Below are 16,552 nucleotides of genomic sequence, written 5' to 3' on the forward strand. Positions count from 1 at the left end.
ATTTTGTGCATTGACTCTGTGGCCACGACTATACAGAAAGCTTTACCTCTGCTCCTGAATATCTGTGTGTGTGCTGAACGAGCTCCACCAAGCAGACTTCCTCACTGACTGGCATAGACCGAAAATTAAGTTTGAAGATCTCCTCGCGAGTGGCTGCATCTGGCAATGGCACATAGATAATTCTGTCTATTCTTCCTGGTCTCAGCAAGGCCTGCAATGAAAATGTCACAGGAAAAGTTATAACAAATGACACATCACATCAATAAAGTAAAAAAAACATAAGTTGATTAAAAACAATAACAAAAAAACACACAACAATTTCAGCAGAAGCAAAGAACTGCACAAGAACAATCAAGCTTATGTGCACAAGCGGTTGTTCTCTTATGCAAAAATGAATCAGTCACTAAAAAGACAGTAATGCTATTCAGCTCGTGAAATATCAGTTTATGGAAAAAAGGCATCATAAAGGAACTATAGTCATTTTCCTAAAATAATAATTTTAGGCTTGTTGCAAGGTGTGCTGGAATGCTAGGACTTGGCAAAAGGACAGGTGGCAATGGACATATCCCAAGTTCAGATCTTCAATCAAGACAACAAGCAGAGGAAAAAGAAATTGAAGTAAAGCTTACATTCTGTATTCATGTTGATTTATCCCACATTATTAGTGCTGTATACAGAAGAGCAGATTACTCTGTCAGGTTTTCACACACAGTAAGGTAATGATAAACAGAGGCCAGAGATATTTCAAAAAGGGAAAGAAAAAAACACAAAACAAAACACCACAGACATGCAAAAGCATTGTAGTTTAACACCTTTTGGCATCAGGTTTGGACTGTCAGAAGAACCCTTCTGTGCCACAAGAGTTGAAAATTCAATAGTTGAAATTAATAGTTACAAGGTAAGGCCCCAGCTTTACAGCCTCATATGTGTATATGGGATGACGACCACAAAGGGCAGCTTTAAAGGGTTCAGGCTGGTCTGGAGGAAATCTCTCTTCTCTAGGGGAGAAGTGTGGCCTTGTGGCAGGTCATTGGGGAGGCTGCAGAAACTCTGTCCTTGAGGTTTTGGAGGCTTGGCTTAGATGAAGCCAAGCCCTCCCTGGCCTGTACTGATGCCCTGCTGGGTGAGTGGGGGGGCTACAAGGCCTCTGGAAGCCCCCTTCAACCAAGCTGCCTGTGATTCTATGGTTTCTGGACTGGCTCAAAAAGTAAACGTTATCTATATATAAAGCAATTATATCTGATACGTAAGAGAAGGCAAGCTCTTAGATTTATGAGATGAGAGGAAGCTCATGTCCCTGTATTTCTAAAAATCTCCAAGATTTTTTAAAAACTGTCTCCAGTAAAAAATAAAATAAAAATCCTCCCAGTCTTTCCTACTTGACATTTGACAAAAAAAAGTGCATTGCAAATGTGCATAAATAGTATTTAAAAAGTATTTTTAAAAACTAAACAATGTTTATAAGATTCAGCATGTAACCTAAATTGTTTTTATGTTATGGTTCTCCCTTGGGCAGAGTAGTTTGAGTTCCAGATGACTAGAGATATTGCATGGCTGTCCTGGGCTGTCAGCCAATAAGTCTTTTCCCAGCCTGATCATGTCAGTGAAAGTCATGCTGAAAAAATAGTAGGAAAGAGCTTTCCTTCCTGCACAGCATTGATCAAGTTAACACCCTTCCTAGAGTTTCTTTAAAAAGACTGTTGTGGTGCTTCAGAGTGGAAAAATGTATCCTGAATGTTAAGAGATGTCTTGTTATTTTTAAAACAGAATGTGAAAACGTTCAGCAGAAAGTGCACAGCTCTGAGTGTTTCATTGAGCTACACAGCAAAAGAGCAAGGCTCCACAGGGAAGCCTAAAGGCCCGTATCTAGCCCAGTACCCCATCTCTGGCAATGGCCAATGCTGGATCCCTTCAAAAAAAGAGTGAGAAGCCAGCCAGCCACCCGGATTTCCTTATCAGACAGTGCTGCTTGCCACGGCACTCTTGGTATAGCCACTGAGCAACTTGACACACTAATGGTAGCTCAACCAGTGTGTAATTTGGTGTCTAAGCCATACATTTATCGGGATGTTGCCATTTTTTGCCAACAAACTTGAAAGAGAAATTTACATGCTTCAAGACTAGGCTTGGAGGGAGCGGAATTATACTGCAATTGCATTCTGCGTGCTCTTAAGGAAATGCCCATAGCAAATTCTGTTATTTAGAAGAAACATGAAATGCTCACAAGAATACAGTGGTACACCTCTTTTAAGTCGAAGCAGGTTTAATCAGGAAGCCTAGATAATTAGAACATTTTCTAGAGACAGCTTAGCTCACACTAATGAATGACCATGGCTGCGCAAGGGGGACAGAGAAGTGTTTGACGGAAAGCAAGTCTGACCAGCTGGGACCGAGAGCTGGAGCTAGCAGCTTTCTGCTGAGATACAGGCTCTTAACAGGATGCAGCACCCAATCTTACAAAGCACAATTGCAGATGTCAAAAAATTAATATATTTTTTTCCTCAGTTATTTAAATTGGGTTTCCTCCAGTTTGTCCCAAATGCTTTGTGTTTTCTATATACGGTCTTAGTTGGAGGCCCGAGTTTAAAACATGCTATCATTACTTTTTGTTACAGTCAGGCCTAGGGACCTTATCCAAGACAGCCAGATGTGCTGGGAACCCTACAAAAAAAGCACAAGGCAGCCTCTGTAGCACTTCCTGCTTAAATAGACATAGACAAAAAGGAGGGGAGAGAAAACATTCGGTAACCTGACTTGAGAGAAGAGTCAAATTTCTGCTTACTTCCAAACAGATTCTGCCGAGAACTGGTCTCTACCAGCCCTCATGACAGGACAGGCAGATGGGGAAACCTGGAAGACCCTGGGCACTGCCCAACTGCTCCTCGCTTCACTGTTGCATTGCTTTTCCCTTGGGCAAGCTCCAGAGGAGCTAAGAGCAGAGGGAGAGGCCATGGGTGGGCTGCAGAGCTGGTGTGCTGCCCGCTGGTCTGAAAGCACACAGAGCAATGTCAAACCAAGGCCGTTCTTGTTTGCAGGCCATCATCTCATCCTCCTGGGCTAGATGTTGAGGCCTTTGGTGTCTGTGCACTGTTTACTGACATTTTCCTTTTTTGCTCTAAATAATGCAGAAATCAGAACTGAGCTGCACATAGAGGTTGGCACTAGGGGAATAAGATCTCTTTCTTGATGTTTTTGCGCTCTGTTGAAGCTTCTCTTGGAGGAAAACGAGCTCCTTCTATGTTGCTTAGCGAAGCCTATTGTAGCATTTGGTGCCAACATCTACAGTACCTTTAACACTGAGGCCTTTATGGAGGGTGGCACCTTCTTCCTCAGCACCACTTTATCTGCAGAAATAAAGGAGGTGTTTGGAGGTGGCTGCTCCCAGTGCTATGACTGACAGGCCATTCAGGAAGACAGACTTTCCATCTTGCAGCTTGCTCATTGGAAACAGCACAGGGAGCGACAAGCACACCCAGGTCACCTGAGGACCACCCCACCACCCTCAGGGCGCAGCAGGCACGGTGGCATGGGGACCCACCACTGACAGGAATTGACCTTCATTGCTGAGCCGGAGGAGGAGAAATTTGGCAAGATAAGGTGGCAGCAGCAGCAGCAGGAGTGAGGCTTGGCTGTCTCTGCAAGAGCAGAGGAGAGGCAGCTGGGGGAGGGTGAAGAGTTGAAGCGGGGCTGCAGGTTCGGGCAGATATGAGCTGCTGGGAGTACAAAATTAACTGCTTGCGGCTGGGAGATGCAAAACTGATTTGAGGCTAGGAGCACACAGAAGGTGGGAAGTTGATGGGGCCAAAATTAATTGATGTGTGCGCAGAGCTACATAATTCACTGATGTTGAGATGTGAGGGTTGCATAATTTATGTAGGCCAGGAAAGGGCACAAAATTAAGTAGTTGGGGTTTTGGTAGAAACCAGAACGCTTCATACCATTAAGCAATTCTTTTGCAAGTTTATGTAATTTTTTTGTTGTTACCACAACAGTTATGAAAGGGGTCTGAGTGCCCACACATTGAAAGATTACTAGTAGTAAACATACACAATATTCTTCAGGGGATCAACAGGGTTCAGGAAAGTGAGATAACCATCAAGTAATACGTGGTATCATCAATAGTAAAAACACACTTTAATTAAGAAGAAACTACTGCCCTTTCAAAAAGAAATGATTAAATTCTTTAGTAATTAAAAGAGAGCATTACTTCCAAATACAGCATTGGAAAAGATAGCTGATTCAAAAATGTGTATTTTGTGTGCAATTATGAAGTTAATTATTTCAGGAAAGAAAACTTAAATATGTAAAGCCAAGGAAATATTTGTGGTTCCTGGTAAGAATGGACTAGAATTAACTTCAGGGCTTTGCTAATTTTCTTTTTCTTTTCCTTTTCCTCTTTTTTTTTTTTTTTTCCCATGCATAGTTTTTTCACAGAACGCTTACCCATTTCAAGAATGACATTGTCAAACAATGCAGAATTGTACCACTGACAGAAGCATGCACAGATGATGAGCTTGGGCTGGGATGGACAAAAACGCTTTCCTACTGACAAACTTCTTCAGCCACATCTACACTCACCACAATTTTCTTGATTGGATCATATAAGAAAACTACATGGATTAAATATAATTACAAAAACATAGCAAACTGACACAATTTTCAATAGCAAAACCTTACTTGCATAGCAAAGCATATGCTGCAGAGGAAGCTGCAGACTGAGGTGTGTAAGGGAGCAAGTAGGTTCAGCAGGTAACGGAAGTACACCTGGAAAATTAATGTTACCGCGTGTTGTTCTCTGCTGCAATCAATCTCCACAAGTAGGAACAGATTTTTATATTAAATTTAAGGCTTTTCCTTTCAAGTACACACTTTTTTTTTCTTTTTTTTTTCTCTTTTTTTTTTTTTTTTTTTAATACAGGACCTACAAAATGCAACGAGAAGTTTAATCCTGCCCTTATAATCCATTGGGATTAGACCACAGATGAAAATGAGAAAACTGGAAATAACAGAGCAATCTGTTTCCTTTGTAACTAAACCCTTCCAACTTGAATTAACAATTGCTATTTATGAACCCTGGTTGTGGTCCCTACTTAACACAAACTCCTGAATATGAGAGGTACTTTATAACATGTAATCTAATTTAGTAATGCAAATCTTTTGACTTTCATCATTACACTATTTGAACATATGTAAAGCATTTAGAAGTAAGTTCCTGTAGTCTGCACAAGCCATAACTGTTTGTGAGATCCTTTCAGTGTTCCTGCCCACATGTTCGGACAGATGTATTGCAAGTGGGGAAAGTATTGGGACAGGAGAGACTCTAAGGAAGTGAATTTGTTAATAACGATGAAAGGGCCTTCCTGCTCCATCATATTCATCTCTTGCAGGACTGGAGTCAGCTCCCATGATGGTGTTTCCCCTACCATTTCAAGGCTCACCTCCGTGCCTAATATTTTCATTCTTATTCTGTGCCAGGTGAAGATCCCAGTGCAACAAGCCAGGAAGTGCTTCGCACTTCATGATCTTCAAAAGTTTCAGGTAAGGGAAGCTCATCCATGCTGTTCATTAGACATACTGCTGGACTCTCTTTGCAACTATGGATTAATTAAGCAACATTAGAAGGTGCTGAGGGGAAAAGACTGGCAAGCGAAAATGTTTGAGTATCACTATTAAAAACTATAGCCTACTGGAAAGCCAAATGTTATTGTTCTACAAGGTTTTTCTTCCCTCTCCATCTAGCACAAGCTTCTTCAGGAGGCAACCGTGAGCTCCTCTGTTTCAGGTGACACACTTATGTGCTGTGTCACAAGGATGGAGTCTTGTCATTACAGGCTCCTGAGTCAAGCGATACTGCTTTTTTCTTGCCAAGAGCCCCTTTCCCCACACTCTTCCTCCTCCCCACTTTCCTCCTGTGCCAAGGTCTGTCACCACCTTCAGCACATGCCAACATCTCTAACCAGTTCCCCTCTTTGATGACTTGTTTGTTGGTCACCACCCTTGTACGTCTCCCAAGATTTGTGCAGATTATTCTCTGTTCTCATTACACAACATCTACAATTGCACTTGGGGTGGAGTAGTTTGCGTCTTTAACCTACAGTATATCCACTATTTTAAAAACTTCATTTGCAAACAGATTTTTATTGGATATTATTGAAGACCAACTCCTGAAAATGCTGCATTTTCCTATTATCAGTCCCTATACAAAGACTTTACCTTCTGCATAGATTTCTAAAAATCAGGCTATACAACCCTTCTGTCATGTCAGTCTTGCTCAAGACCTGGAGCATTGTGCAAGTTGACAAGAAAAGACATGATACGTTTGACAGCAGGTGTTCAGGAAGAATGCGCACTATCAAGTGGCAGTGAGCACAGCACGAACATTTTACTCAGGCATAAACCATAAGTACTAATTAAAGGCAGAGAACAAATATACGGTTTGATATGCCGACAAATAGTAAAACAACTTGAACAGGGAAACAGTTTATATCATCCGAGTCAAAACCCAGATGAAGCGATACAGGGAGTTAACCATCTGAAAAATAAGTATGCAACCTGTCCTTGACTGTTAAGCAAATGCCCCTGCTTGCGTAGGATTCATCTACTTGCTTTTCCTATCCTCCAGGTGTAAAACCAGTAGTTTATCTTTTTACTTCAACCACTGATTTTTACCCATTTGCAGTTCATGTCATCAGCAGAGGGAACCTTCTCCATGTAACTCACAGCATGCTCTGAGATTGCTCTCTTTGCTAGCTACCGACAGGAAACAACACCTTCAGCTGTCATTACAGATTGTTCCCTTAAGTTATTGCAGCAAAACTGAGCTTACCCTACAGTTCTAGTAAGAAGAAAAATTAAAAATTCATCTTTTCCTATGAAACGAAACTTGGTGAAAGAACTTATGCAACTCAACAGAAACCACTGGTGTCCCTTGTTTGAATGACATATCCGGCTTCTGCAACTTATCCAGCAAACCAGCCATTCCCACTAATGGTGGTGAGTTTAAACAGGTAAGAGTGTTACTTAAATGACTAGGTTTTAATAGGCATTGCTAAAAGTGAAAGCATTCTGAGCCTACACGTGCCCAAAGCGTTCAGAGCTGCTTGTGATTTGGAGCTATCTTCTCTCCCCCACACCTGCTGTCAGGCACGGACGAGGTCCCACTGCGGGCTGGGTCCCCGACCACCGCAGCCACACTCCCTCCAGGCAGCTAAGCCAAATGCGCTGGCACCCAGTGATGCCGCCAGGAGCCTGCTGTCTGCTCTGCAGCCCTCACCTGGCTGCCAAACGCTTGGGTTTTGGGCTGCTCCAGGCAGAAAGCAGCTGTGCCTCTGCCTTTGGGGATATGGCACCAGGCGTGCAGTGCCGGGGATTATTCAGCTGCCTTATCTTGCCTATACAGCGCGGGGAAGAGGCTCCTGTGCCCTCCTGAGCTCATCTCCCACAGCCCCTCCTGTGCAAGGGGGACGGGTGGCAGGACTAAGGCCTCTTCACCATCTAGCCAAACTGCTTGCTGATAACGAAAACAGCAGAAAAACTGTGCAAATGCAAGCAAAGAAAACCACCCACCAGCCTTGCATTCCCACACCTGCACAAAGTTGGACGCACCAAAATATCCCAATCTTTTCTGATCAGAGTAACAACATCGTCCCAACCGCCGTGCATCCCAGTCGTGCCGTAGAGTTTGATTAATATAGCTAATTCAAGGGGAATCGCGGAGAAAGAGGGCTTGAGGAGACTTGTTTCCTTGCAGCAATGAGACCATGTAAACACAACTGCAAGGAACAATGTGCTCCTTGGCCTATGCAGACAATACCAGAGCACGTTTTTATGTGTTTTTGTTCAGATAGGATTAAAATATCTCAAGAAACGGCGTTTCAATCACTTCTCTTGGCAGAAACATCTGCAGGCAGATACTCTGCAGCTGCAGAACTAGTATCTCCATGCTTTTTTCCCCTGATATTTCAAACAGTTAAATTGGCCAGTTGGCACGACTTACTGCAGCGCTCACTGGGAGCCAAGCTTTGCCCAGGCCTTGATCTATAAAAGTCTAAACCTGTCAGTAACACACCACATTTTCAATGCAGTAAAAGCAGTGCAAATCCAAGCAACCCTACTGATATGATTCCAGATACTCCAGCTCGCCACAACAGAAATTCAGCTCAAAATCAAGCTTCTTGAGTGTATTCAGAGACATGGCAGGCTCTGACAGCAGAATCAGGCTCTCCTCTGCTCTATGTTGTCAACACGGTCTTAGAAAAACTGAGGCAATTTAGCACATTCTCCACAATCAATCCATACTTTCAAGACACCCTCATACAAGTGTTCAAGCCATGAACTCTTTGCAAAAAAGGGTGCTTGGCTTTGCTGCTTCTTCTTGCTTAGGCTGCAGCTCCCGTCCCTTCCTTGTGCCCGCGCAGGGTGGCAGAATCTCAGCTCAGGGCTGAGGCTCTGGCTTCATTTGCAAGGAGAAGTTCAGACACAAGCTGTTCTTGCCCCATGGCAAATCTGAGCAGTGGCGTGAGGAGAGAGGATGTCCCAAGTTTTGGCTGCTGTCCCACAATGTTGGTAAGAAGCAGGAGCGACCTAGGATTTTGCCACTTGCTGGGTCGCATGGAGAGGTTTGGATACGGACAAGGAATCACAGCTCCCCTTCCTCTCCTCTAAATGATCTGCAGCGCTTCCTCCCTGGTTTCTAACAAAATGATTTTTAGTAAAGTTAACTGAAAAAAAAAAAAAAAATCTATCATCAGCTAATAAACAATGTAACACACCCTCTTCAGTGTATGTTTACATAAGGGAGTCCTCCATGCTCCCGTCTAAGAGGTGCAAAACCTCAGGAATGTCAGCTCTTTTTTTTTCTTTTCCCTCTTTTTTGGGGTGGGGGTTTAATAAAAGAACCCCTTTAGAAAAGATAACAATTACATGTAATGGAACCTGGAACCAGACTCTTTTGGCAATTAATCACCCAGGAGCCGTTGCAATCCTGCAGGCTGTTTCTGACAGATTTTGAGAGCTTTACAGGAATCACTGGGATAAGATGTGCCTGGGCTGGCTCCTGACAGGGACCGATCATGTACAAAGTGGATTGCTGGTTTGGATTTTTTTTCAGTCTGTACATTCATACACACACACAAACGTGTGCACCCGTATGCACATTTATACAGAATTCTCTCTCTACATACATGTACGTGGAACAACTGCAGATCTCATTTATTAGCCCAGAGGCAGAAAGAAAGAAAGAAAGAAAGAAAGAAAGAAAGAAAGAAAGAAAGAAAGAAAGAAAGAAAGAAAGAAAGAAAGAAAGAAAGAAAAAGAAAAAGAGAAAAAAGCCTTTTCTTCCTCTCAGCAAAGTAGAGCTATCCATCACTTAACAGAGATACTTCCTGTTTTCAAGCAGTTGGGAAGGCATGACTTCCAACCCAAATACTTGGCTTGGCAAACTATTCCTGTGTTGACAGATGCTTTTATAACCACTTCATTCCACCTGAAGTTTCAGCATAAAAGGAGGTGCTTTTTTTCTTTTCTTTTTCTTTTTTCCTTTTTTTTTTTTCTTTTTTTCTGAGGGAGGAGAAAGGGAAAGCAGAACGGAGAGGAAAGGGAAGGAAAAGGAAGGAAAATACCACAGTTATAACAGCTGGATGACAGAGGTTAGCATAACTCTGACAGATGTTACCATATAACCTCAAAATGACATGTTAGCGAAAAAAAAAAACACAAAACCTGTTCCTTGTAGGAAAGAGAATTTTGAACTCCTGCCAAAATATTACAATTCTCCTCAGAAGCTTTTGAAAGCCATAACAATGATCTACCACATAATACAGTATTTTCCACAAATAACCTATGCCATATTACCACTGCACCAACTGGGTAAATAATCGGCACTGGAGGAGATTCTGTTCAGAAGAACAACTTCTCCTGAAACGACAAATCACACAGCAGGTCAGCTCCATCAGGACCTGCCTAGCAGCACCTTTTCCTATTCTGTGTTCTGTTTTCATAGGATTCGTAAACAGAATTCGCTCCAAACACTTCTCAGGATCGAACACTTCAGTGCGTGACAAACAGCACTAAAAATGCATTGCACACAAGGAGATATTTTTCTGAAGTTGCACGATCCACTTTACATAACCTTTTGTCATATCAGTTTCTGTACTGCTTACACCTGGTTACTTTGGTGACTATCCTACCACAAAAATCTTGATGACTTTCCCTGGCTTGTGACCAAATTTTACAAACCTGTCTAACAAACTACAGATAAATAAAGTGTAAAAGAAATGTTCACAGACCAACATAGGTATGCTGCTTTTTTTTTTTAAAAAAACAAACAAACAAACAAAAAACAAACAAACAAACAAACAAAAAACAGATCAGCAGGGATGGAAGCAACATCAGTGAAACAATTCAGAAGTTTCAAAAGGAAATCAATAACTTTCCATCATTAAAGCCAACACTACAGCAGAAAAAAAAAAGTGTCTGGTTTTTGTTATTTGAAAGATGTCATTATACTATCACGGCTCTGGAAGACCATTTGAAGCAACGAAATAGGTGCTGGTCACAATATCTGTAAGCTCACAGAAAAGTCATTCAACTGTAGAGAGAACAAAGTCATGAAAGAAGAAGAAACATCATTTGTTTATTCTTGCAATTGGAAACCAAGGTGATCTCTTTAAAATCTTTCTCAGGACTTATTTTCCAACAAGACAAGGAGCAAAACAAAAAAATCTTGGTTTAAACCTCTTTCCTGGGGAGGTGCAGCCCTCCGGCCCCCTACTAACACACACATATTAGGTACAATCCAGCTGCCTACTGCCATTTGGGACCACCTAAGACATCCAAGATATCTCCACAAAGCCAGCAGGTATTACTATAAGGCCTCCCCTCCGCCAAGGGGGATAGCTGTTTGCTAGCCAGGAGCTTGCTGAGCATAACAAATAGCTCCAGACGCCTGTGTTCAGGCCACCCAGTCCCACTTATGTTTTTGGTACAGGAACAATCAGAAAACATACACTAACTCATTACCTGATAGTCCAGATGTCTGAACACCAATAAAGCCTCCTCCCCCTTTCATAAAAATACACTCTTAACTAATTTTTAGTTATAACCTGAGGAGAAAAAAGAAACAGATGAGTATATACAATCAGAAAGAAGCCGCTAACCAGCATCCGCAAAGAGGCAGGCACGTGGTAAGGCACTGCTTGCTGTAGGGTGTCTGGCAGCAGACATGCAACGTGAGTCTTCAGACATGGCCACGCAGGCGAGGAGCCATGCTGGGGCTGGAGGAGCACCTCGAGGAAGATGGGCCCTTTGGGAACAGCCAGCTGTGGTCACTGAGGATGCCGCTGCCCTCACAGCGCAGGTGACATGGTTCCAGAGGCTGAGAAAGTGCGGGATGTGCAGAAGAACTGCACGCTCGACTACAAAACCCCAGATAGCAACATGCCAGGATATTAACATCGTCAAGACATGGCCTAATTAAGAACAGCAGAGCGCTGGCTGGGTCAGAAGCCAAGATACTCTGCTTCAAGAAAAGGCCTCGGCAGACATGCCTTCTCTTATTATTGCAAGCAGACAATCACTGACTTCCTCCACCCGGATGCAGGAAGACAACCTGGTGGTTTTCTCCCTCAAACAGGCAGAAACCACTTTGTGTGTTGATCTTAGAAACTGGTGGGTGGTGCTGCGATTACACAAATTACAGTGCTTACTGTAGTTGTCAGTTGCAAGTGACAGATACAGCTTGGACTCTGGGATTAAAATATGTACTTCCTAGTCATTAGGCCTGGAGCACTGCTGATACAAGTCCTGAAATAATTTTACAGGTCTGCCAAGTGTTTATAGACCCTAAGAGATGTGAAATATTGGATGAAAAAATTTGGTGCCAACCAACTCAAGATTTTGCCCTACATTGGCAAGAGTTCCCCCAAAGATACACGAGATTGCTGACCACTGTCCACCTGGCTTTCTCCTAACTATCCCCTACTTTTTAAGTCACCTGTAATGCTTCCACCTCCAAGCACTTTTCAATGGAGGAATTATTTTGGTCATCCCCTTTTACATCATCTATAGTCAGCCGGAAGGCATTCCTGCCATGACAGACAGTCTGGCATCAGATCTGGCTTCATTCTTACCACATATCCTAGATATTTCCATCTTCATTTCTGGATAATTTAAGAGATTAAGTCTTGTTCAACTCCCTGACGAATCTCAGTATTTGTTATAAATTCATTTCATTTAATGCCTAGTATTTCCCTGAGGCATTTACTTTCAAAAGCTTTTAGACGTCTGTCTGTACCTTTGGTGGATTTCCAGCTTTCACATCCATCTGTTAAGGTGGAAATAAAATTTCAGGGGAAGACTCATAGATCAGCTTTAAATTGTAGACGATCAACATCTGAACCTTCTTTATGCTGGTAAATGCAGCTGCTCTCTTACTGATACGTATTATTATTTCTTTCTAGACAGCCTGTTAGTTCACACTTAATGCCACGTAACGTGAAGATGCCTGTTCTGTGTATGGTTTGTTTTTGTATTTTTGTATCACATTATTGGAGTTGAAAATTACTGTGGTTCCCATTATGTCTATTTGGTTTTTAACTTTTTTTTTTTTCCCCTCCTTTGTGCATGAGTGTCTGTTGGTCTGCAGGATCTGGGTTGCCTGGCAAATAACCTAGCTGTGGTTTCTGTTAAGTAACATAATGCATGATCTACCTGAGTCAACCTTTTCTCTCGCACTCTTTTTTTCCCAGTTAAAAGAACAGTGGCTCCAAATAGCAGAGGTGAAAGACTGCACCTCTGCTTGACACCATTGTCTGCATGAAGCAGTATTCATCCTGTCAATACATACTTCAAGCAAGTAAGCTGCTCCTTGATCTAAAGCCTTGATGAGGCAATTACTTCTCTTAACATATCCTGTCATTCCAAGATGTTACAGAGTCAATCCTGATGGACAAAGTCAAACATTATCTTTAAATCTATGAGTATAATCTAGGTTATAAAACACTGGGGGAGGGGGGCGGGGGTAGATTAGTTTTTTCCTGAGTTATTGTAGGGATTAAATCCAATCAGCAAATGATCTCTGTTCTACTGAACTTGAACTGCCTTTTTTTCTGCCTGAGACAGCACAGGAAAAGTCTTTCCTACCCATGGAAAAAACACTTTTTCTACTGACCCCATACTTAAACAAAAAAAAAATCAATTAATTTTATCAATGTTTTTTCTTTTTTTTTTTTTTCAACATCTTCTGGGGACTGTCTACATTTATAGCTTTCCCTGTTTTTTTGGTTTTGTATCAAGTCTTTCCCTTCATGCTGTGAGCTTAATATCTACTTACAGATGCTTTCTTTGGTAAGACTGATAGATTATTAAGACTGATAGATGCCGGGTCCTGCACCTGGGATGGGGAAACCCTGGCTGCACGTACAGACTGGGCGATGAGACGCTGGAGAGCAGCCTAGAAGAGAGGGATCTGGAGGTCGTGGTAGACAGCAAGTTGAATATGAGCCAGCAGTGTGCCCTGGCAGCCAGGAGGGCCAACCGTGTCCTGGGGTGCATCAAGCACGGCATCGCTAGTAGGTCAAGGGAGGTGATCGTCCCGCTCTACTCTGTGCTGGTGCGGCCTCACCTCGAGTACTGTGTGCAGTTCTGGGCACCACAGTATAAAAAGAACATGAAACTGTTGGAGAGTGTCCAGAGGAGGGCTATGAAGATGGTGAAAGGCCTGGAGGGGAAGACGTACGAAGAACGGCTGAGGTCACTGGGCCTGTTCAGCCTGGAGAAGAGGAGGCTGAGGGGAGACCTCATCACAGTCTACAACTTCCTCGTAAGGGGGTGTCGAGAGGCAGGAGACCTTTTCTCCATTAACACTAGTGACAGGACCCGCGGGAACGGGGTTAAGCTGAGGCAGGGGAAATTTAGGCTGGACGTCAGGAGGGGGTTCTTCACAGAGAGGGTGGTTGCACACTGGAACAGGCTCCCCAGGGAAGTGGTCACTGCACCGAGCCTGTCTGAATTTAAGAAGAGATTGGACTGTGCACTTAGTCACATGGTCTGAACTTTTGGGTAGACCTGTGCAGTGTCAAGAGTTGGACTTGATGATCCTTTGAGGGTCCCTTCCAACTCAGGATATTCTATGATTCTATGATTCTATGATTACTGCACTGCTCAGCTGTTTAGTATTACCATTGCTTATTTTCATCCCTTTTTGTTATTAAGATTTGTTTTTTCCCTAGTAGGCCTCTTGAAGGGTATAAACATATGCTGGTAAAGCACTTCCCAATCACCTTCTTAATGCTCATTTATGCTTCTCTGATAAGGTCACCGATGTATCTCTTCTTATAACGCATTTACTCATGAATCATTTATAAAACTTTTAAGATTATCTAACATTTTTTTTCTTTTTTCCAATTTCTGAAGGATATTTCTAAACATTTAATTTACATAATTTTCTCAGCTTTTACATTTACAAACCTACTGTGACTTCTTAATGCTTGGATGTCTGGAAAGCTGTATTTACTGTGCAAGCTATAAAACCACCAGGCAGAAAGGACCAAAACTGAACTCCTGAGGTGAATTTTGGTTCTTCAGAGAGGCTTTCTAGTTAAGTGTTGTGAGAGTATTACTCTTCTTTAGTTTAAAGGTGTTCAAATAGGTGGAAGCTTTCTAAATGAACAAGCTTACACTCCTTATGGAATGCAAATTTTGGAAGCCTCCATTAATACCAAAACATACATGTTTATAAGGTTTTGCCATACCCAATCTGTATGGTTTTGTTTGTTGATTTTTCCAAATACTACAATGAGAAGCCATTTTGGTTGTATCCTGCTGCCAGTGTCAAGAATCCCACTCCACAGCACTGAGGAACTGTAATCTACTAGCCAAGCAGAAAAAAAATACTGGATGACACCATCAACTAAAAGAAGTTCTGTGTTCTCCCTACCAAACCTAATGGGTGAGTGATTGCTCATTTGCAAAGTGGAAATGGGAAATAAAAATACCTTCAGTGTTCCTAGCTAAGATCTTCGCTGAACCTGATGGCATTTGATCTGAAAGCTTAAGTGACTTGCTTAGGAGTTGCTCTGAACGACTAGATTTATTTGGGGCTCTAATCATCGTTTAGAAATAGATTTGAGCTGTAGTCAGTTTAACATAACCATTTGATTACTTCATTTGTCTTTCTGTAGTTATACTCGGAAGGTGCCATGTAGGCATGCAACGTATCATTTAATATGAACAACAGCACAGTTTGGGATACAGTTAGGAATAACATGCCCAGAGTTTGATGTTGCCCAAAGGCAACATGGTTTGTAAGGAGACATCTATCTTTATTTTGTGTTGATCTGGATTTCCCAAAGCATTTTCAAATTGCAGGAACTGTATCAACAGACATCTGTATCAGACATCAATATTCAAAGCTGACCTCTAATGAAGAGAAAATCTGCATGATTACCCTCTGGATATGGACAACTCTTGAACTCTAATGTTAGCAAAAGAATGTAAGAAAAAAAAAACTACTTCATATTAGTAACTACATCTCTAACGGTGCTTCAGAACTATTGAGATTTCCTCCCACATATTTTTAGTTTTTAAAATTATCCTCATATTCATTCTTCAAGTTTCTGAACCCACAAAGCTGTGCTTTGGCTGAAGGCCAGAATATGCAGGATCAAACATTTCATTTTAGTCAAGCTGCTCAGATGGAAAAATCAGAATGTCAGATTCTTTCTGGGGATGCAAAGATATAATGTTATTTGTTTCCACAGCATATACACGAAGAAATTAGTTTATGGGAAGTCCACGTCAGGGAACTCAGCTCCTCTCATGATGAGCACCAGAATCAGAACAATGATAGAAGTGGGGAGAACTGCATGCATGTTCCCTGAAGGCTTGCACATTTCCACAAAATCCAGATTTGGCACATAATAAATCCCCATGAAGAATTGCCACAGTCACAGGCTCTGTGTAAACAGTATGCTAAAGTGCACACATCCGCAAAAGAAGGGACTCCAGGGACCTAAGGGGACAACAGTGGACCCAAACAGAAGAAGAAAATCCGTTGTTGGCCACTGCCACTTATGAAAGCGACCCCATTTTGAATTTATCACACACCAGATACCATCGGGAGGGAATTAAGTTAGTCTAAATTTAGTTTTTGACACAAACCACATTTTTGTCACAAGATGCCATTGACCCATGAGGAACTCCATTTAATGGGAACAAGGGCCCTGGTATACAGTAGTCAGGACGTGCACAACCATTTAGTATCCTAACAGCATGTAGAGGATGGGGGCTAGGTAATGACACCATTTTACTGTAGACTTACAGGCAGCAAAATGCACTTGTCTATGGAACACCTTTCCACACGCAGTGGTAGAAGCTCCAGTTCTTGAAACTTCAAGATTGAACAACCTACTAAAAAGATTTCTGCAGAGAATGTTTCTATATATATATGCAGAGCACATGATGGCATTTCCCAGCAGTCACACTTTTAATCTACATCTGAGCTTCTACATTTTTTTCCAATGCAGAAAACAGGAACCAGTTTGCTTTTCAACAG

The 16,552-nt window shown here is 42.1% G+C and overlaps 1 protein-coding gene across 1 annotated transcript in view; it reads right to left on the reverse strand.

Annotated features, from left to right (window-relative positions):
• Positions 1-16,552, reverse strand: part of AFG2A (AFG2 AAA ATPase homolog A) — a 190,393-nt gene that overhangs the window by 36,295 nt on the left and 137,546 nt on the right. Inside the window, exon 15 of the mRNA XM_084286096.1 lies at positions 47-211. Coding sequence (XP_084142222.1) covers positions 47-211 — 165 coding nt within the window. The remainder of the gene's footprint in view (positions 1-46; positions 212-16,552) is intronic.

The sequence above is a fragment of the Netta rufina genome (assembly GCF_964035555.1).
Source record: "Netta rufina genome assembly, chromosome: 4".
Classification (NCBI taxonomy): Eukaryota; Metazoa; Chordata; class Aves; order Anseriformes; family Anatidae; genus Netta; species Netta rufina.